We start from the raw sequence: 20,827 nt of genomic DNA on the forward strand, positions 1-20,827 counted from the left end.
GGCTGGCAAGACCGCTCGGACTAGGGCTGAGAAGCAAGAACTGATGGGAGGCGGTCAGATTCTGGATCCAGGAAGAAGGGTGTGGACAGCAGGTCCTCCCGGGAAGGGTGATGCCACTGACCGGCGCGGGAGGACCGTGGAGGAGCTGGTTTGGACAGGGCGGGAGGGAGGGCGGCAGGCTGGGGACCTGGCAAGTCTGAGATAATAATTATTCATGCAGGTGTGGGAGCTCAGCCAGCCCAGGGGGACCGCCCTGGCTCCAGACGCATGACTGTCTCCGAGCACTTGCCGTGCTAGAGACCGACCCGGCCGCTCCACCGGCGTCATTTGGTCACTTAATTCTGAGGTTCCTCTCAGCACCCAAGTGCCCATGTCCTGTGGGCTGGCCAGGAACGTGGCACACCTGGGCTGGGGTAGAACCTGGGCGTCATCAGCAGGCAGGTGGGAGAGAGCCGCCCAGGCAGCAAGTGCAGAGGGAATAGGCACGGGGAAGGGGAGGAGGCCCCGGAGAAGAATGTGGAAGGCGGCCAGAGACTCGGGAGAGAACCAAGCAGTGGCTCGGCGAGCAGCTCCGACGAGCGTTTCCGGGTCTCAGGAAAATCCAAGCAACCGGTGTCTGGTCCACAGCCCGTCCTTTGACACCTAAGCCACATGCTGAGTCTCCTTGGGGAACGCAAACTCACGGAGACCTGCTCCGGGCCGCGGAAGGCTGTTGCTCTCGTTGGTCAACTCTGCTCGAGCTGAACACCAGCCTGGGAGAAACTCTGAATGAACAGCTAAGTATAAATATTTGCTTGGACTCGCTGAATTTCATAAATGATTAACTTGGACGTGTTAAAAATAGGCACAAGTTTCAGGTGCTGAGTATTATGTCCACATGTTACTGATCTTCACGGAGGGACATGGTGTCCTGGTTATGATTACGGGTAAGGAAGTTGAGCTCAGAGAGGTTGAGTAGTTTGAGGTCACACTGCTGGCTGGTGGCAACCTGGGTCACTGTGTGGGTGCCAGAGCCCTGTTCCTTCAGCTTCAACCAGACCTGTGAGCCAGGACGAGGGTTTGTATCTTAGAACATTCCGCTCCCCACCCCCCCGCTTTTTTTTCAAAGTACGATATTTTTTTCAAGTTCGATATTTCAAACTTCTTTCACAGTGGTAATTAAACCATGCATGGGTCTGACCACGCTTCTTTTTTTTTTTAATGTTTATTTCTTTATTTTTAATTTTTTAATGTTTATTGTTTATTTTTGAGAGAGAGAGAGAGAGAGAGCATGCAGGGGAGGGGCAGAGAGAGAGAGAGAGAGAGAGAGACAGAATCCGAAGCAGGTTCCAGGCTGTGAGCTGTCAGCACAGAGCCCGACCCTGGGTTCTAATTCACGAACTGTGAGATCATGACCTGAGCTGAAGTCGGACGCTTAACTGACAGAGCCACCCAGACCCCCCTGACCATGCTTCTTCTTAAAGGGCTTGTGAGGTCTTCTTAAAGGGCTTGTAACAGTCCCACGAGGGCTCTGGTAAAACCCAAAGTGATACCAAGCCACCACGTGATAAGCAGAGATAGCCTCTTTAAACTTTGAGCTTGCTTTCTTTCTTTCTTTCTTTCTTCTTTCTTCTTTCTTTCTTTCTTAAGTTCTCTGCCCTAATTTCTGACTTTCATAAAAGTAAAGAGCACTCCTGTCAGTTTTCTTCCGGAAGTATTCTCAGTGACAAATGGAACCCCTTGTTTGCCTTTAGTTTTGAGTGTAGAAGTTGTATGTTACTTAAAATTAGCTCTAGTCTTCGGTGAAGGCTCAACTCTCCCACTTTTTTATGTATTTAAATTCAAGTGAGTTAGGGGCGCCTGGGTGGCTCAGTCGGTTAAGCGTCCGACTTCAGCTCAGGTCACCATCTCGCGGTCCGGGAGTTCGAGCCCCGCGTCGGGCTCTGGGCTGATGGCTCAGAGCCTGGAGCCTGCTTCCGATTCTGTGTCTCCCTCTCTGTCTGCCCCTCCCCCATTCATGCTCTGTCTCTCTCTGTCCCAAAAATAAATAAACGTTAAAAGAAAAAAATTCAAGTGAGTTAACAAACGGTGGAGTATTGGTCTCAGGAGTAGAACCCAGCGATTCGTCATTTCCATATGACGCCCAGGGCTCATCCCGACAAGTGCCCTCCTTCATGCCCATCAGTACCCATCACCCATTTAGCCCATCCCCCCGCCCACCTCCCCTCCAGCAACCCTCAGTTTGTTCTCTGTTGTTAAGAGTCTCTCATGGTTTGCCTCCCTCTCTGTTTTTATCTTATGTTATTTTTCCTCCCCTTCCCCCGTGGTCATCTGTTTTGTTTCTTAAATTCCACATATGAGTGAAATCCTATGGTATTTGTCTCTCTCTGAATTATTTCCCTGACTCAAATTCTGAGAGCATCTCTGGTGCTGCATCGGAGTTCACTGACTTTTCTCATCAAGAAGGGTTCATTTGGGGGATCAACTGTCCACATCAGGACCAGCCCAGTCCTGGGGGCTTCCTGGTGGACCTTCCAGATAAGGGAGCCGAGTGTGGGGAGGCCCAGATGCAACCGCTAGAAGGGGCCAAGCGGACAAGGGTGATTGCTGGTCACATACCGGCATGCACTGGGGCAGAAAAGCTGTGTAACAGGTGGCCCCTGGAAGGTTGTGACTGCATCAACGGAGAGACTGTGCGTCCGGGTTCTGGAAACACACAGAGAGCGTGGGATGCAGGCAGTGAGAGAACAGCCTGGTTAGGAGGGTCCCTGACCCACAGCTGCTGGACGCTCAGTGCCATCGCCACCAGACGCAGGCTAGAGAACGCTTCGAGTCGCTCCGTGTCGGCCCCGGGGAGCCAGGCTGGCAGGAGCCCCCCGCAGCCAGTCCAGGCTGAGTTTTCTGGGGGCAAGAGAGAGCTCAGCGGGCATTGTGGCTTTTCTGGTCAGTTAGTCACCAAATATGCATTAAGTGCCTACTATGTGCCGAACTCTGTTCCGTGCACTGGGACAACAACAGCAGTGATAAGAGACAAGGTCCCTGCCCCCCCCCCCCACCCCGCCATGGGGTTGCATTCTGCAGGGGAGGAAAGACAAGAGCCCCCAAAACAAATAGACAAAAAGGGTAACTTCAGGTAGTAAGTATGTGGAAGAAAATAAAAGGTAATGGAAGAGAGAAAAAGAGGGAAGGAGGGAGAGAGAGGAGCAGGAGAGGGGAAAGGAGGAAGAGGAGGAAGGGAGCGATGGACAGACAGGCAGACAGGTAGGCAGGCAGGCAGACTTGGGGCCGGGGTGGGGTTTGATGGGGTATTGGGCTGGTGAGGGTCTGGAGTCGACGGCCAAGAAAGAATTCTTGAGACGTCTTTGGTGCAAGAATGGTGATTTTATGAGAGCACGGGGACAGGGTCCACGGGCAGAAAAGCTACACTGGGTTGTGAACAGTGGCTGGTTATACACTATGGATGGAGTTGGGGAGGTAAAGTCAAAGGGAGGCCCCCAGAAGGACTTTCATGTGCTAAAGAGGACTCAGGAGACACCGGAGGCATTGCTGTGGTCAAGCCAAGGTTGTTTTCCCTCTAGTAAGCCATTAACATTAGGACAGTAGGGTTTCCTGGGGAAAGGATATACTCTCTTTGCCTCAAGTATTTGTCAAGGGGCTGCAGGTTATAAGGAAGTTTAATTTTACCTGCCGTTTCCTTCTTGCCTCTGTTCCCCACATCACTGTGGAGGGGAGGGTGATGTTGGGGCTCCAGGAAACCCAATCTGTGGGTTTCTGGAGATTGGGTTATTGTTACGATTGCCTTTTCCTTATAATTAACTAAGCTATTTGTAAACGGATGGAGACTCTGTCCTGCACGACTGGGATCTCTATCAGTTAACCTCTTGCCTTCCCCTTTCCTTTGTTCTTGGGCAGCCGGGAGAGCCTGAGGAATGTCACACACCTCCCACCTGGGGGGAGGGGGGGTTAGCTTGTGCATGGCCCTCAGTTTGCCTTACGTTCCCTCATCAGGGTCGGTTCAGCCAGGGAGGTGAGGGAGAGCATCTCTAAGGAGACGTTTGAGAGAAGACCCCACAGGACAAGAGCCATAAGTGGTTTGAGGGTGGACCCCTGGGCAGAAGGAACAGCAGGTCCAAAGGCCCTGAGATGGTGGAATTTGGGTGTTTGGGAGGAAAGGAGAAGCCAGGGTGAGGGGCCTGTGGAGGCAGAGGGACAGAGCGGAGGGAATCGTTGGAGAGGCAGACATGGGCCTGGTCACCAAGGACCTCATGACCTGTTTAATCCCACAGTCGGTCAGCAGCAGGACCAGAATTGGAACCCAGGTCGGGAGGTGCTCTCGCTGCGTGACATGGGGGAACAAGGAGGGGAGTCTCACTCTGGGCGAAGGGAGCAGCAAGTCAGGACTCGATCTAGGACAGACACCGGAGGCTCGGGGCAGGGAGGGTCCCTCGGCCTGGGTGTTTGCGGACGAAGTCGCCTTGGCCACCTCTGGATGGAGGGGGTCTGGAATGTGGGGTGAGGAGGGCAGCTGTCTGGAGGCTCTGGCAAGCCGTGTCCCTGGTGTCCCCGGGGAGAGATGCACCATCTGCCCGGGTGTAACTGAGAGCTGACGTGGCGAGAGATGTCGTGGTTCCAACTGGCACCAGGAGGGAAGTCAGAGGGAGGAGGGAGTCTTGCTCTTTGGCCTAGGAACTGGGATGGCGGCCGCAATAGGGGAGACGGGGAGGCCGGAGCAAAGAGGGCATTTGGACAGGGACGTCGGAAGTTCAGTTTGGGACCTGTTCGGCTTGAGAAGCTTAGCCAAGCGTCAGCACTGACGGGGAGGTGGACGCATGAGTCTAGATCTCGGGGGAGAGGTCCGAGCGAAAGGGGTAGGTCGGGGGAGTTGGCATCGTATAGATGGTTTGAAGGCTGTGGATGGACGAGTCTGGATGAGTTTGCAGACCAGAGAGGAGGCCATTGGGCCGAGTCTTGGGACGCTCTGACATCAGCGGCCTCACAGGCAAGGAAGAGCGGCTGAGCCAACTAAGGAAGAAGCAGGCGAAGGAAAACCAGGCCAGCGTGTTGGCTGGAAGACAGGACAAGGAAGTTTGTTTGTTTGTTTGTTTGTTTCCCTCATGTTTATTTATTCTCGAGAGAGACAGAGACAGAGCACGAGTCGGGGAGGGGCAGAGAGAGAGAGGGAGACACAGAATCCGAAGCGGGCTCCAGGTTCCGAGCTGTCAGCACAGAGCCTGACGCGGGGCTCGAACTCATGAACCGTGAGATCATGACCTGATCCAAAGTCAGAAGCTTAACCGACGGAGCCACCCAGGTGCCCTAGGACAAGGAAGTTTCTAGAAGGACCCAGAAGGAAGAGGAGCGGTCACCTTCGCCAAAGCTGCTGGGAGGTTATAGGGAATTGACTAGTGACTTTGGATGGTTGATGTCCTCAATAAGAACAAGTTGGGTGGGGTGGCGGCTCAAAAACCTTCTGCACCAGCGAGAATGGGCAGGGCAAAGGAGAGACCGTGAATTCTCTTTGGGACACTTTAGCTGTAACAAAGAGCAAGGAAATGGGGTGGTAACAGGAGGTCACGGAGTCAAAGGAAGTCTTGTTTTCCACTGAGGTGAACTTCACTTAACCTCAAACGAAGCGTTTTAAAGTGAACAGTTAGGTGGCATCGAGTGCGTTCACAATGTTGTGCAACACCGCCTCCGTCTAGCTCCAAACCGTCTTCATCTCCCCAAAAGCAAACCCCTCACCTGTAAAAGAGTGGTTCCCTAGCAACCACGGATCCGCTTTCGACCTCTGCGGATTTGCCTTTTCTGGACATCCTATTTATTTATTTATTTATTTATTTATTTATTTTAATGTTTATTTATTTTTGAGAGAGAGAGAGCACAAGCAGGTGAGGGGCAGAGAGAAAGAGGGAGACACAGAATCCGAAGCAGGCTCCAGGCTCCGCGCTGTCGGCACAGAGCCCGACGCAGGGCTCGAACTCACGAACCGCGAGATCATGACCTGAGCCAAAGTCGGACGCTCCACCGACTGAGCCACCCAGGGGCCCCCCGACCCCCCGGACATTCCATTTAAGTGGAATCAGAAAACACATAACTGTTTGTGTCCAGCGTTTTAACCCCAGCATAAGGGTTTCGAGGTTCTTCCATACTGTAAACGTGTGTCAGGACTTCATTCCTTTTTATGTCTGAGTAATAACAATCCATTATATGGGAGACCCTAACTCTTTATCCATTCATTAACTAATGGGCATTTGGACTGTGTCCACACTACAAACTGCCGTAAGGAGCACTGCTGTGAGCGTTCGTGTTCAAGTTTTATTTGAACACCTGTTTCCAGTTCGCTTGGGTCTGTACCCAGGAGTAGCATTGCTGGGGCAGAAGGTGATTCTATGTTTACTCTTGGAGAAACTGCCCGACTGTCTTCCACGGTGGCTAAACCAGTTTACATTCCCACTGGCAATGTAGGAGGGCCCCAGCTTCTCCACATCCTCGCCAACATGTCTTCCTTTCGAGCTCCTTTTTTAAATTGATGGCATGGAGACACCCTTGTGTATGGCCTGAAGCGATCCGACGGAGAAGGAGAACTTGATGATGGCGAAGGAAAACGGGATAATGGCTGGAAGAAGACCCTTGACAAGAGAGATGTGCCCACAAGACCCACCATGGCAGAGCCTCCCAAGTGGGAAGTCTTTCTGAATGCTGCACGGCCACGCATGGCCAGGAAGTAAAAAGAGAAGCGTGTCTGACAGCAAGATCCCGAGGCTCGCTCCGATGGGCTTGTTGATTTTGGTGGGGTTTGGGGGGCTTCCCCACAGAGCAGCAGTGAACGGTAACATGGCGGGGAGAATGGTGAGGAATGGGTGGTCTTGCTTTAAACGTCAGTCCTCATCCATAAGTTATGGTGCTTCAGGCAAGTGGGGTGACCCAGTACGCTTGACCACAGAATGGAGATAACAAAACTTAGTGGCTGCTCTCAGGACTAAATGAGGCTTTGCCTAACCAGTGCCTGGCACACAGTAGGTGCTTACTAAATGCAGGTATCGTCCATTGGCTCATCCTTCCAACTCGATTGTGAATTACCCAATGGAAGTAACAGGTTTAACCCTTCTTTGCAGCCTTCTTGGGTTCTAGCACTATGTGGGCCACATAGTAGGTGCTCCATAAAACACTTGAAAAAGAATAAATAAATAAATAAATAAATAAGAAAGAATAAAAATAGTGATCAAGAAAGAGACTTCCCAAAACAATAGCCATAGTGAATATTCACTGGGTGCTTGCTACATGGCAGGTATTTCCAAGGGCAACATCTCGTTTGGTCTATATGACATGACTTTGAGACAAGTACTCCCTTATCCCCACTTGGCAGACAGGTGACTTGTCCTGTGTGACACGGCTGGGGAGGGGCAGGCTGGGGGTGGAGGTCTGACACGAAATCCCAGGCTTAGTCATCGTATTATACTATCCACCTAGACGCTGCTAAACCGATGGTTGAATAATCCTGGTTCTGAGAATGATTTGCCGCAGCTAAAAAACATGTCAAGAGAGAGGTCAGGTGACTGGGAAAAGGAAGGGTTGGTCACCAAATGGATAATTGTGGGAGCTTTGAAAACTCCAGGGGAGCCATTGCGTTGCCCAGGTGTGTCTGCATTTCCTTGAGCACAGCTGAAATCACCCCGGGCACAGAAATGTCATCTTCCTGATGGGCAGGTTGGGTCGGACACTGGAGGTTGGTTGATAAAGGCACCTGGGGTAGGAGCTTCTTGGGGATCAGGTGGTTTCTTCCCGTTCTCCAGTCCACTGTTTTGTCAACATCAAGGTTGGGAAACTGGGGAAATGGGGTTAGCCATGAGAAGGCTGCCCGGGTGCTCGGAGTTGATGCCAAGGGAATCAGAAGGGCTTTTCCAAGTTCCCCGAACGGTGCTACCTCCCAGGGTCCAAGCATATGCCTGAACCAGGCACAGAGTCCCTTTTCCGTGGTGGGTAGGGCTCCCGGGCGCCATCTTTCTACGATTCACCCCAGAACCGTTCCGCACTCCCCATGCCCTCAGCTCTCTCTGTGAACTGGTCAGGAGGAGGCTCTGATGCCCTTGGCCGAGCTTGGATCTGGCCCCGAGCCGCTCAGCCATGCTCTTGCATTCCTCACTTCTTCTCCTCACACCCCTCTGCGGCTCCAGCCCTCCGTTTGTCTCAGAGTCCTGAAGATAGAGTAGGGCTCGCACGTGGGCATCTCTTTCGAGCTACCGGGACAGGTCGGGGGGACGTTGTGGCATTCGTAAACCGCCACCAACAGCAGTGACCACCGGTGCGGCATTTCAGAGTTGACGGCTCTCCTGTATTTCTCCCGGGGCTGATTATACTCTGACATTGACAGAGTAGCAAGAATAAACTTTTCGTCTTGCCCATTTGGGCTTAGAACCCGATCGACGTGCACCATTCGTGTCCTGCTTTACAGCTGTCGTGTGTCATGTCACTTAACCCTCACCGTGCCCTGGGCAGATCCTGCGCTGGTCATATCCTCGCGTTAGCAGGAAGCCATCGGACACGCAAGAAGGTCAGCCCGATACTCAACAGTGGCTGTGCCAGAACACCTCTGCCTTTGACTCTGGTCCAGAACTTGTTGACCCCCTGGCATGTTTTTAATAAGCTGAGCTTGCCATCAATAGTTGGCTGTTAATCATTTATCTCTCGTGGGGATAGACACTAAGGAATGTTTATAGTAATAGCTGGATGCCATTTAATCATTAGTGCTGCTTTCTTTCACAGTTTCCCAGGCTTCTATCTGATTATATGGGGGAGCTGATTTATCTATGAAGCGTATTCTGTTTGTTCTTTAGACCGTAACAGGCAAGGGGGGCTCCAGAAACCAGGTGAGTTATGTTCACAGACATGGACCAGCTTTGGGGAGGATTTCAAGAATTTCTAAGACTCTCGGAGAGCAGCTGGAATAAGGGAATTGAAAAGTCAGGGATTTGAACATCAATTTAGGTGAAGATTAAGTGAGAAAATGCACATAAAGTGCTTAGCGTGGGGTTTGATGAATGCTGCTATAAAATGAAATGGATAATGAGTGATCATGGCTAAGGCAATTATTCCAATGGCTGATAACCCAGTTATCTCCTTCTGCCTTCCTTCCTCTCTGTCTCTCTCCTTCTCTCTCCTCCTCTCTCTCTCTCAAAGCTGCTCTATCTTCCACATTCCTTTCAGGATGTTGTTTTAGGGTTAGCTTTAGCTCCATGCCAAAGTCAGCAGAGAATTAACCCTGGAAATAAAGAATAAAGCCCTAGGCAAATATTGCTCAATCAAAACGTGGGGGGAATAGGAAGTATGTGGCATTTCCTGTTCAGAGCTGTGAGCCAGGTGCTGGTTGGCACCACTGGGCTCGTGTGGCAGGCTGAATAGCAGCACCTGCAGGCATTTCAAGGGAGGTGACCCCCAGCTTTAGGAGAACAAGTCCACCCGGGCCGTCCGCTGACATTCTGCGGTCTACGGATGTCAACAGCGCCTTTTCTTTGCCTCTGTCTTTCCAGCCAACCCAGGCTTGCGACTGAGGATTTGACCAGAAGCTGTCTGGGCTCAGACCCACCCTGTGTGACAGGTTGGGTGGGTAAAGATACTTCCCTAAGGCTTGCTTACTTTATTTCTAACATGGCTGGCCCTAGCGACAGACACATGGCGACCGCGAAGGTTTTCTTATCGGCAGCGAGGTGATCTTCTAAACATTTAACCCCAGGGACAACCTAGGTGGAGGGCAATCAGATTGCCAGGAACAGAGTCCTGGGGCTCGGTTTTGGTAGACGTTAACTCTGTAGCTGCTGGGTTGTGGCAGGTGGGCACTCTGGGGGCTTGGAATGTGGCTGTTCACCAATGGCTGCGGTCGTTTGACCTTCTAAGAACTGGCATGGCCACACGAGTGGACGCCAGAGTGTTAGACTCGAACAGCAGCACGTTTTGTATTATTACCGCGGACCGAAAAGATAGGGAGCTGGCAAGTTTGGAACTTCACGCAGAGCGGATATCGGTGTTATGTTTATTCACGATTCCATTTAAGCCTTAGAGGAGTCTTTTGAAGCAGTTTAGGGCTCTCTGCTCGCATGCCCAATGGTTCCCCCTCTCGTAACCAGTTCTAAGACACCATCTCAGAATGTTGTTCCGTGAGGCCCTTACAAATGAAATGCCTCATCCGTGCCCCACAGGAGCCATTTGCTGGGAGAACGGGGATGATGATGATGCCATTTAGCATTTACTATGTGCTTCATACACATTGAATCATTTAATCTTCACAAACGCCCGATGAGATGTGTCCTGTTACTATTCGTTACTTGACATGTAGAAACAGAGGCCCAGAGAGGTTAAGTGACTTTCCCCAAGTCACACAGCTAGTAAGCTATTGAGCTGGGATTTGAACTCATGGCTCCATACTGCCTGGGGTGTAAGCTGTCTGCCTTTGGCCTTGTGCTGGGCAGGTGGGCACAGAATCTCACCTTCAAGGCTCACCTCCGCTTGACTGACTGTTCCTTCTGGGAACTCGGAATCACTTCCTTCCGTGCATGGGAAGGAGGAAAGGCATTCTAGGATCAGGGACAGTCCAGGGAACACAAGAATGGCCTGGAAATGGAGGTCCAGTGGGCTGGACTGTCCCTGAGCATGTGCTGAGTGTGTGGCCCTCCTCAGGGGAGGGCCTCGGATGTCACACTCGAGTGTTGACTATGGAAGCCTGCCAACCAACATCCTCGTCAGACCGGCTCAGATGACGTCTGGATCGCAGAGCCCGTCATCCTATAAGGACTGGGTATTTTTCCAGAATTGTATTGCTTATGTCTCCTTGGCTACCCAACACTTTAAGGACTCCATCAAAACAGAAACATTTTTTTTAAACTTAAAGCAACTTTTAAAACTTGTTTTTCTAGTTATAGAAATTTATTTTTTTTTTTTTTCAGTGTCAAAAATCGGAGAAGTCTAGGAAAACACACCAGATAAAAATGGGCTAAAAGACAGCGGCCAAGGGGAAACTGCTGTCTCTCTTGCCGCCTCCAGGGAGTCTATTTTCTCTGCACATAAATATGTGATTTGTCCTCCGCTCCCCTCTGCGGCCCAGTCCCCTCCTGCTCTCCTGTCCTGTGCTGGGCCAGGCCACTCGCCTTCCGTGTGCCCCAGGAACAGACCGTATAGTCTCCTAGAGTGCAGGCTCCATCAGGGCAGGCCAAAGTCTGTCTTGCTTTTACCTAGGCATTAGGGGCTTAATGAATACCTGCTGAATGAACAACGTGATGTACAAAGATTTTGAAACCTTGAATTTCATATTAAAAAATGCATGGGCACAGTTTAAGTACATACATCCTTTAAGAGCATGCGTCTATTCCTAAGTACATCTAGTTTCAACGTTAACTGGTGGATAGACTTTAACATATCTTCCTCTGTTTGTCAGGGAAGATTATGAGCATTTTCCCATGACATTAAATATTCTTTTTAAAAATTTTTAAACCTTTAAGACAATTTTTTTAGGGGTGCCTGGGTGGCTCGGTCGGTTAAGCGCCCGACTCTCGGTTTCAGCTCAGGTCACGATCTCGCGTTTTGTGGAGTCGAGTCCCACATCAGGCTCTAAGCTGACAGCATGGAGCCTGCTTGGGTTTCTCTCTCCCTCTCCCACTTGTGCTGTCTCTGTCTCTCTCTCAAAATAAGTAAATAAACTTAAAACATTTTTTTAAAGAGTTTGTTTATTTTTGGGAGCAAAACAGAGCTCGAGCAGGGGAGGGGCAGAGAGAGAGGGAGACACAGAATCCGAAGCAGGCTCCAGGCTCTGAGCTGTCAGCACAGAGCCCGACGCGGGGCTCGAACCCATGAGCTGTGAGATCATGACCTGAGCTGAAGTCAGATGCCCTACCCACACACCCTAAATGTTCTTTTAAAAAATGTTTATTTATTTTAAGGGGGGGAGGGGCAGAGAGAGGGAGAGACCGAGAATCCCAAGCAGGCTCCATGCTGTCAGCGCAGAGCTTGATGTGGGGCCTTATCCCATGAACCATGAGATCATGACCTGAGCCGAAATCAAGGGTTGGACGCTTAACCGACTGAGCCACCCAGGCACCCTGACATGAAATGTTCTTTAACACAGTTTTTAATCGCTACATGAGTTTCCATATACGGATGTACCATAACTTATTTAAACTTCCCTGCTGGATTTTTTTTTTCTCTTGTGAATACCATTTTTTAACGTGAAAAATGCTGTAGTGAAGGTCTCAGGCTGGACTCTTTGTGCACGTTCTTTATCGCTGCTTTAGGATAACTTTTTATAGATGGAGTAGTTGGCCCAAAGGGCCTAAATATTTTTATGCCTCTAGAAACCTATTTCCAAACTCCAGTAAAGCTGCATAGTTTTCAAGGTCTGTCCTGCCAGTGATTCTGTTACAATTTTGGTGAACTGTTTGCAATTTGACAGGGGAGATTGGCACTTGGTTTTGATTTACACTGCTTTTATTTTCCCATCTTGGGAACAGAAACTTTGGTATTTCCAAGATGTGCCCTACCATGAGAATGGCTGTCTGAATGAGAATGTTCTGGGGAGGGGCCTGTATCCAATAAGCAACGTGGCAAGTGTGGAAAACACAGAGGTAGTTCAACACAACCATCTCACAGATGGAGACACCGAGTCCAGAGAGGAGCACAGAGCTGCTTAGGTCTCCGGGGGAGCCGGGCACCCCCGTCCTGGTGTCCTCACCATGCCCCCTCATCTGGGCCGCCTCCCCTAATTATCCATCAGTGACAGCAAGCGCCTAATGACTTCTTCCTTTTTCCTCTTTCTCAGGAACAAGGAAATCCAGTCCAAAATCTGACAAATAAGCCATGACGGTCAGCGAACAGGACTCCACAGATTCCAAAGAAAGTGATTCGGTGAAAGAGACATTGGTCAGTCCTGGTTTCCTTATCTGTCCCTGTTCTGGTGACTCTGGGGCAGTCCCTCCTGGCCCCCTCGCTGCTCCCAGGGAGATGTAGGTTGAGGCGAGGTCAGGCAGAGAAGAGACAGCAGGGGATAAAAGCAAAGGCATATGGCAAGTTGCCTTGTGAACCACAAAGCATGTGTCGTGAGGCACAGGCCACTGATGGCATTGTACTTCGGCTGATGATAACATATCACCTGCTGGTGGCCTTCAGGACTTGTTGTGGGGGGTGGGGGTGAGTCTTCGCTCCAAAAGTCATTTTGCAACAGGGGGACACCGATGTGTGAAAGCAATGATGTTGATGTCCTTAGGACACACTGAAACTCCCCCCCTTATCCCGCCACGAGGCTCAGTCCTCTGTCCCTCCTCCAGGATGTCCTGGGCATCTAGAGAGACTCTCACTGCTCAGGAGTCCTTGGATAGTTATTTATTTACTTATTTAAATGTTTTTTTTTATTTTGAGAGAGAGCATGAGCACACAAGGAGAGGAGGGGCAGAGAGAGAGAGAGAGAGAGAGAGAGAGAGAGACGGAGAGAGGGAGAGAGAATCCCAAGCAGGTTCCATGCTGTCAGGGCAGAGCCTGACGGGGGGGCTCAAATCCATAGACTGTGAGATCACAACCTGAGCCAAAATCAAGAGTCAGACACTTAACCCACCGAGCCACCCAGACACCCCAGTATATGTCCATATTTTCAATAAACCTTATTTAGCAGGAAAAGATCCACACAGGTGTATTTACCAAGCTGCCAGGGAAGTGTGGAATTGGCAGACTGAGAGTGATTGTCCCCACCCATAGGGGTGAAATGGAGGTTCGAGGAGGCCCAGCCACCTCCTCAGGTCATCCGGGGACATGGCGGAGTCACGTTAAATAAACAGCGATTCCCTCCACGCAGACACTATATTTTTCTCGGTGCTCATATTAGGTTGAGTCAAGGCTCTGCTGTCTAGACATTTGGTGTAATGAATGAAGGGCTGTAGTCATCTCAATCATTCTGCTTAAATGATATTCAATAGAAGACGCCCCCTTTTTTCCTTTCCTGCCCTGTCCTGGAAGAAAATGTTCATCTTGTCCAAGCTGACTTTCTAGCTTCAGGATACCATCCGGAGGACAGTTTGAGTTCAGTGCCATAAGTATCTACCGGGTCCCAGCCCTGAGCCAGGTGGGAAGAAAACTGGGAATGCTAAGAGGCTCAGGACACTGGATTAGCCTGCTCAGGCCATCATGACAAAGTACCACAGGCTGGTGGCCTAAGCAACAGAGATACACGTTTTCACATCTGGAGGCTGGAAGTCCAAGATCAAGGACATCAGAAGGGTTCATGCCTTCTGAGGCCTCTCTCCTTGGTTTGAAGATGGCTGTCTTCCCCCCGTGTCCTCACATGGACTTTCCTCTATGTGTGTCTCTGTCCTAAGCCCTTTTGTAAAAACACTGGTCGTATCGGAGTAGGGTCTACGTTAGTGACCTGACTTCACCTCACTCTCCTCTTCAAAGAACCTGTCCCCAAATACGGTCCATTCTGAGGTGGTGGGGGGTTGACTCTTCACCATATGAATTTGGGGGGGGGGCACAGTCACTCAATACCAGACACACACACAATGCCTGCCCTTGGTGAGCTTCTGTCCAGAGGGACAGGCACACATGAGAATAGACACTTATAAGTACGGGCGGTCATAGACAGTAAATCTGTGAGCAGCTTATGGAACACAGAGGGGCAGAGAGAGGCCCAGGGAAGATTCTGGGAGGAGGTGGTCAGGGGACTGAGTACTGAAGGATGAGCAAATTAAGAGTCCTCAGAGGAGAAGCCTGAGCAAGGGCCAGGAGAACCGGCACGAGGAGATACTCCACAAATATTGGTGAATGGGTGTGTGCATGCCGGAACAGGTGTCAGAAGAGGGTGATGGTGCCCCAGCCTCAGAACACCTGGGAACACGTGTCTAATGACCACATCCTTAATTGAGTTCATCTTCTCAGGCTCTGCCGGGAAGCATGGGGCCACAGGCCGTGCAAATGCAGGGATGGCACCAGCTCTCCCCAACTCCACTGGTGATATCGTGGGTGTGAACACACCTGGCCAAGTGTAGACATGTTCCATGAGGGGCAGGAGGAGGGTGCTCCGGTAATCAGGAGCCCCGGTTAACTGCCTTCCGGTCCAGGAATCTACCACACATCATGTTCACCACCAAGAGACCAAACTTGAGCACTAGAACAGTCCTTAGCAATTGTCCAGTGGCATCAAAATGGCCCCAGACCTCCCCTTCTACCGCTGAGGACACTGATTCCCTAGAGGGGGGCAAATCTTTGTCCACAGAGTTTGCGTGATGGCACTGACTTAGAAAGGGATGAGAACATTTGGTCCAGATAGAACACATTATCCGGGGACAAGGTGAGCTAAAAAATAATGAGTGTTCGTTGTATCGTATGCTGGGTGTTGTAGATGCCACGATTCTAGGTGTTTTTCCAGTATAAACTCACGGAATCTTCCACAGGTCTATGAGGTGGTGGCACTGTTATCATGCCCATGCTACACATGAGGACATGATGCCACAGAGAGGCCGAGTGACTCGTGCAAGAGCTCACAGCCTAAGTGGCTGAGCGGAGGCTCAAACCCAGGCAGTTTTGAACCGCTAAGCTGGGGCAAAGGGAGGGGGCCGCTCCTATCAACTTCAAGCGTTTCCAGAAATCAGAGCCGTTCACTGGGTCACCCTGAAAAGCCCCGGGGGGTTGGGATCACTTACCTGCCTGAAGGAAGGGGGGTGCAGTTGACTTGAAGGCCAGGCTCTCGGCATAGCTGGAGCCCGGACACTGCTGTGTGACTTTGGCCAAGTCGCTGCTCACCTCTGGGCTCGTTTGCGGGCTGGCCGGGGAGGGAATTAATGGACAGCTACCTCCACCAATAAGAGGAGCTCTTCAGGCCAAGCGCCGCTTCCAGACTGTGGGACAGAAAGGACAGTGAAGTCTGCACAAGCCTTGCTGTGTGGCTGGACAGATGTGCGTCCGGTCTTCGGTTCTGGGACAGGTGCAGGGCTGGGGCCGGGGCGGCCGCTGGCAGTTGGTCTCTTTCCACCCCTGGGATCTGCATCCCCTCTGGTTTCTACCCTCAGAGCTCAATTTCAGCAGGTTTTGGGGCAGCAAAGTTGAGGCAGGAGAGGCGTGCAGGGACAGCTTTGAGGGGGGCCTCAAGTCCACACCCGGGGTACCTGCTGGCCGGTGGACAATGCTTGCTGACTTTGGAAGCCTTCATAGCGCAGGGGCATCCCCGACACCAGCGACCACCCCCCCTTCCTCCTACTTTGTGTACATTTGTGTTGACCTCCTGGAGCCTGGGGCCTGCTGAGTTTTCAACCCCAGTGAGGAAGCACAGAACAATTTCCAACGGGGGGTGGGGGTGGGGAGAGAGCACCTGATTCAGATTGAGTTTTAGCAAGATCAGATGAGACCGCCTGTTACAGATGAAGTCAGGCAGGAAGGGCCTGAGCTAAAGAGGGGGTAGGGGAGGAAGAATGAGGGTGAGAATAACGCCCCCATCCGGACAGCACAGCGAGGGTCCTCACGACACAGGGAGGCAGCTGTCCCTTCGCTGCCCCTTCCCGTCCTTCAGGGCCCAGCCATCCTCAATTACCTTCCTCCCCCGAGTACTCCAGGGTATCTGTGCCTGCAGGCCTTGGCTCGACGCCCTCCCACCCCACACCCTCTGCCTGCATGCTTCCCAGGGCTACTCAGAAATCACCTCTTCCGGAAAGTCTTCCGTGATCCAGCCCCAGTTTCAGTGCCTGTGTTCCACTACACCTAGTTTCTTTGCTTCCCGTCTCTTTTTGCGGACTTGAGGCCTCCCTGGCCTCCTAGGGGTTCTGAATACCCCAGTCAGGCCCTTGCCCACCGGCCTGTGCCCCTACTCTCTGCCTCTGGGTGCAAATGGCCGAGGCAAGCTGTCCTAAACCTGTCACGATTAAAGGTACACTTCTCCGACATCCAGGGCAAGTTGGCCACATGGTGAACAAATTCTCATGACGTCTGGTGTGCATGAGAGGTCTTGCCTCCTTAATGCTTTCCCTGAGCTGAGCCAGCCTGGGGCGGGCATGTGGGAGGTATTCCCCGGGCCAATGCTGAATGAGAAGCATAGAGGAATGACCGACTGGCAGGTTCTTTTTCTTCCAAACCCAGAGCCTCCCCATTTGTGCCCAAGCTAAGGGCGGCCACGCCCATGTCCAGCACGCTGGCCGGGGCCGTGTGTTTTCTACCTGAGCCTCAGAGGAACTGCAGGGCAGTCCAGGCGGGATCGGTCTTCCGTGTTGCCCTCGTAAATGCAGCAGCTCAGAGAAGCCAAGTGACCAGGTTAAGGACACGCAGTTAGAGAGGCAGGGTGGGGACCCCAGCCGGCTTTCCCTGCCGTCGGTGACCTGGCGTTCTGTGCCGATCCTCGGAGAGGCGCCCGGCTTTATGGCCAGCGCTCCCCTCCCGGCTCGCTGGCCTCGTTGGCCAGGAAAATGAAAGGTGCTGATGCCAAAGGAAAAATCCATACCCCGAGTGGTGGTTCCCGAGAAGGCCAGTTTCCCTCCAGGATTCCTCGGTGCTGCTATGACAGCAGGGGGGAAAGCGCACGGTGCCCGTTTCCTGTTCAGACAAGACAGAGCGGCCGCGTTTCCTGCCAGGCCCCCGCCCCCTCGTGGACTCTGCCTCCTGCACCGAGATGCCCCGGGATGGCCTGCGGGAGCATGGACTCCCGGGCCTGGGCTCCCCTGACGCGCAGCCCCGGCCATCCGGGGGCCACCGAGTGTGGCCGCGCCCTGAGAGGGACACCGGGCAGGAGGACCAGAAAGGTAAACGCAGAAAGCGGCCTCAGGACCTGCCAGGGGGTGGGAAAGCCCAGCGTGGGCGGCTGCGGCTGCCTCCGCCGCCTGGGGCCCTGGGTCACAGAAGCCTGCCACGAGAGCCGGCACCCCGGTCCCCGTGACCTTGGCCGTGGAGTTCCAGCTCTGGCAACGTGGCCGTGCTCGTGAACAGCCTGGCAGGTGCTGGGTGGTGTCTCCTTTTCCTTCCCGGCCCCCACAGCAGGTACCTCTGTCCCCCGGGGCCGGTGGTGAGAGGGGGTGGGCCAAGCAGCGCTGCTGGCCAAGCAGCGGCAGGGGCTCCAAGGAGAGACTCCCACCTGCCTTTCTCTAGCTTCTGATGGGTACAGACAAGGGGACAGGGCAAGGGGGTCCAGGAAGAGAAGGGGTCCAGGGCGGGCCACGGAGTCAGGCAGCGTGACATCTGAGCTGAGACCCAGAAGACAAGTGCAAAGATAGAAGACCGCGGAGGATGGGCCCTTTGTCCAAAATGCAGTTCTTGTTCTAGCAATGAATCTCTTTCAGTTCGGGCTCTTCTTCCTGTAGAAACCCATTCTGGCCCCACACCTGGCAATGTCCGGCCCTGTGGCTTATAAACCCTTTCTCTCCCCTCCGTCCTCTCACTGGCACTTACTGAATACCTTCTCTGCCTCAGGCTCGGTGCCTGGAAGCAAGCCCCCCCCCCCCCCTCAAAAAGTAAGACCCTTGGGCACCGCACCGACTCTGCTGCTAATGCTCACAAGCACCTGCCACAGGACAGGAGAGGCCTTGTCTGCCTTAATTAACTTTTCTTCAGCATAACAGCCTGTGAGGTGGGGTCTATTATCATCCCCGTTTTCAGATAAGCACACTGAGTCACAGAGCAGTTATGCCACTGGCCCAAGGTTACAGTCATTAAGTGGCAGAGCTGGGGGTAGGACAGAGTTGAACCAAAGAGGGGGTGGAGTTTTCATTCAGAGGAGAAGGCGTTGGGAAAGGGTCGCAGGTGCCAAAGTCTCTAGAAGGGGAATTTCGGGCAGGGCCCGAATCTGCACGGGCAGGGCCAAGAGGCAGCTTGGCACCTGATTCGAACAACAGCCGTTCTGTATGGCGGGGCCAGAGGGAAAGTAAAACGAGCGGGCGGCCTTTCCGAACGCTCCCTGTGTGCGCGCGGCATTCTAAACATCCTCGTCCGGCAGCACATTGATTCCTCAACAACCTATGTGGCCAGTGTTGTTCTTAGATCCATTTTACAGCTGGGCAAGATGAGACCCAGGGAGGTGAAGAAAGCGGCTCAGGTTCCCACAGCTGACTGGTAGAGCCGTCCAGCACCGCGTCCCCTGCTAGAGGAGACTACTGACGTGGGCGGATCCGGGAGTTGGCTATCGGGGTCCAGCTCTCTCCTCCAGACAGTATTTGACCGACGCAGTTCCCTGAACTGTGGACCTTGTCTGTTTTGTTTCCTGCTGTATCTCTAGAGCTTTATCAGGGCCTGGCCCGATACATGCGCACATTTTATGATAACAGAGAAGGTGACTTCCAAGAGCACCTGGGTCCCCTCCATCTGGAGAGTGGCCCACATTCCGCTGGCCAGCCTCGGATGGGAACCCCTTCTGCCTCCAGCCTCTGCCAGCTGGTCAACTCCGGCCAGGGGGTTCAGATGTTTCTCCTGCATGGTCCTGTCCTGACTGTGACCACGCTCGGACCAAGGACAGGGTCACATGGGGGCAGATGCCCTGTTCTCCAGGCTGAGCCCTGTGTCTCTCTGCACGTCCTTGTCCTGCGGTGCTCATGGTGGCCTGGAGATTGACAGCTCGGCCTGGAAGGCCGTGTGCAGTGGTGTGCATGCGTGCATGTGAACGTGTGTGCACCTGTGCAGCTGTGAGCAGCCTCAGGCCCCTAGACACTGTTCCCAGATGACGAGGCACTGGGGGACAGGCAGTGCGGTGCAGTGGGTGACTGCATGGGCTCCAGCCCCCATCCCAGACAGCACCACGGACGTCTCGGCGCGTCTCTTTCCCCACCTATCAAATCGGGATGAAATAGTACTGATCTGAGCGTTCCGTGAGATAATACCCTGAAAGGGCTCAGCTCAATGCCTGGCCCATACCTCTTGTAAGTGCCAGCCGCTACCATTGGCGGCTAAGTCTGGCTTTGCTTTTTGCTCCTATGTGGTCCAGAAAGTGGGCACATTCAGCTAAAATAATAGTGTGTGGCTGCTTACAGAGCACCTGCTAAGGACTGTGGGTCTGTGAGTCACAGGTCTGTGGCAGCAGGCAGAAGCAAACTGAACTCCGTGGGCTGACCGCATTCCCCCAGTGCGTCCGCCTGCGCAGTGGTCGTGGACAGCGATCCCACCTGTCAGCGGGTTCCGGGAACTGGGGCAATTCTCTAGGGCCCCTTCCCCAGACAAGGGGACAGCCCGGGTGCGTCCTGTGGGCCCCTAGCTCTGTGCCCAACGGCCGGATCTGACATGCTGTCCTCTCCTTTCCAGGACTGGTCCTGCTGGCTCATCGTGGCCTCTCTGGTGGGCGCCTTCGGCTCCTCCTTCCTCTATGGGTACAACCTGTCGGTGGTGAACGCCCCAACTCTGGTGAGTGCCCCGCGGTTGCGGGATGCGCCCGGCAGAGGGCGCTGCAGCCACGCGGAAAACTTCGGGAGTGTTCCCAGGCTGGTTCTGTGCCAGCCCTTTGCGGGACACTGGGACCTAGGAGAGGGAGAGAGAGGAGTGAGACCAGCCTCTGCCCTCGAGGGGAGGAGTGAGGGGAGGATGGGAGGTACAGAAACAGACAATGGTGACAATGTGGAGGGTTCAGGTCCCTGCCTTGGAGGGTCCTGGGAGAGTGCAGGGCAAGGACAGGGGTCTCCGGAGTTCCCAGGGGCCAGTGCTTGAGGATCTTCTCCTCGGCACAGAGCCACGGAGAGACCTTATGCATAAACATTTTCTTGATCTGTTCTTTTTGGGTTTATGGCTTTACATTACCGCTAGTGGTCATTCGGGTGTCTGTTTTGTCTGGCTTTTGTTTCGGTCTGGAATCAAGTCGTTAGGTTATATCAATCAAGAAGAGTCTGTAAAGCAACCGAAGGTGTTTATCTGGGGTCGTAGG

At 52.9% G+C, this 20,827-nt stretch overlaps 1 protein-coding gene across 3 annotated transcripts in view; it reads left to right on the top strand.

Moving 5' to 3' along the window:
* Nucleotides 1-20,827, top strand: part of SLC2A9 (solute carrier family 2 member 9) — a 256,488-nt gene that overhangs the window by 22,004 nt on the left and 213,657 nt on the right. The window contains exons 1-3 of one of the 3 annotated variants that reach the window (XM_030314205.1): nucleotides 8-775; nucleotides 12,782-12,882; nucleotides 20,215-20,313. In XM_030314205.1, the coding sequence (XP_030170065.1) occupies nucleotides 12,820-12,882; nucleotides 20,215-20,313 (162 nt within the window). In that variant the 5' untranslated portion in view covers nucleotides 8-775; nucleotides 12,782-12,819. Of the gene's footprint in view, nucleotides 1-7; nucleotides 776-12,781; nucleotides 12,883-17,612; nucleotides 17,733-20,214; nucleotides 20,314-20,827 lie in introns of those variants that run through there. The other 2 variants (XM_030314204.1, XM_030314203.1) reach the window with 2 other exon arrangements.

This window comes from Lynx canadensis, chromosome B1, assembly GCF_007474595.2.
Source record: "Lynx canadensis isolate LIC74 chromosome B1, mLynCan4.pri.v2, whole genome shotgun sequence".
Lineage (NCBI taxonomy): Eukaryota > Metazoa > Chordata > Mammalia > Carnivora > Felidae > Lynx > Lynx canadensis.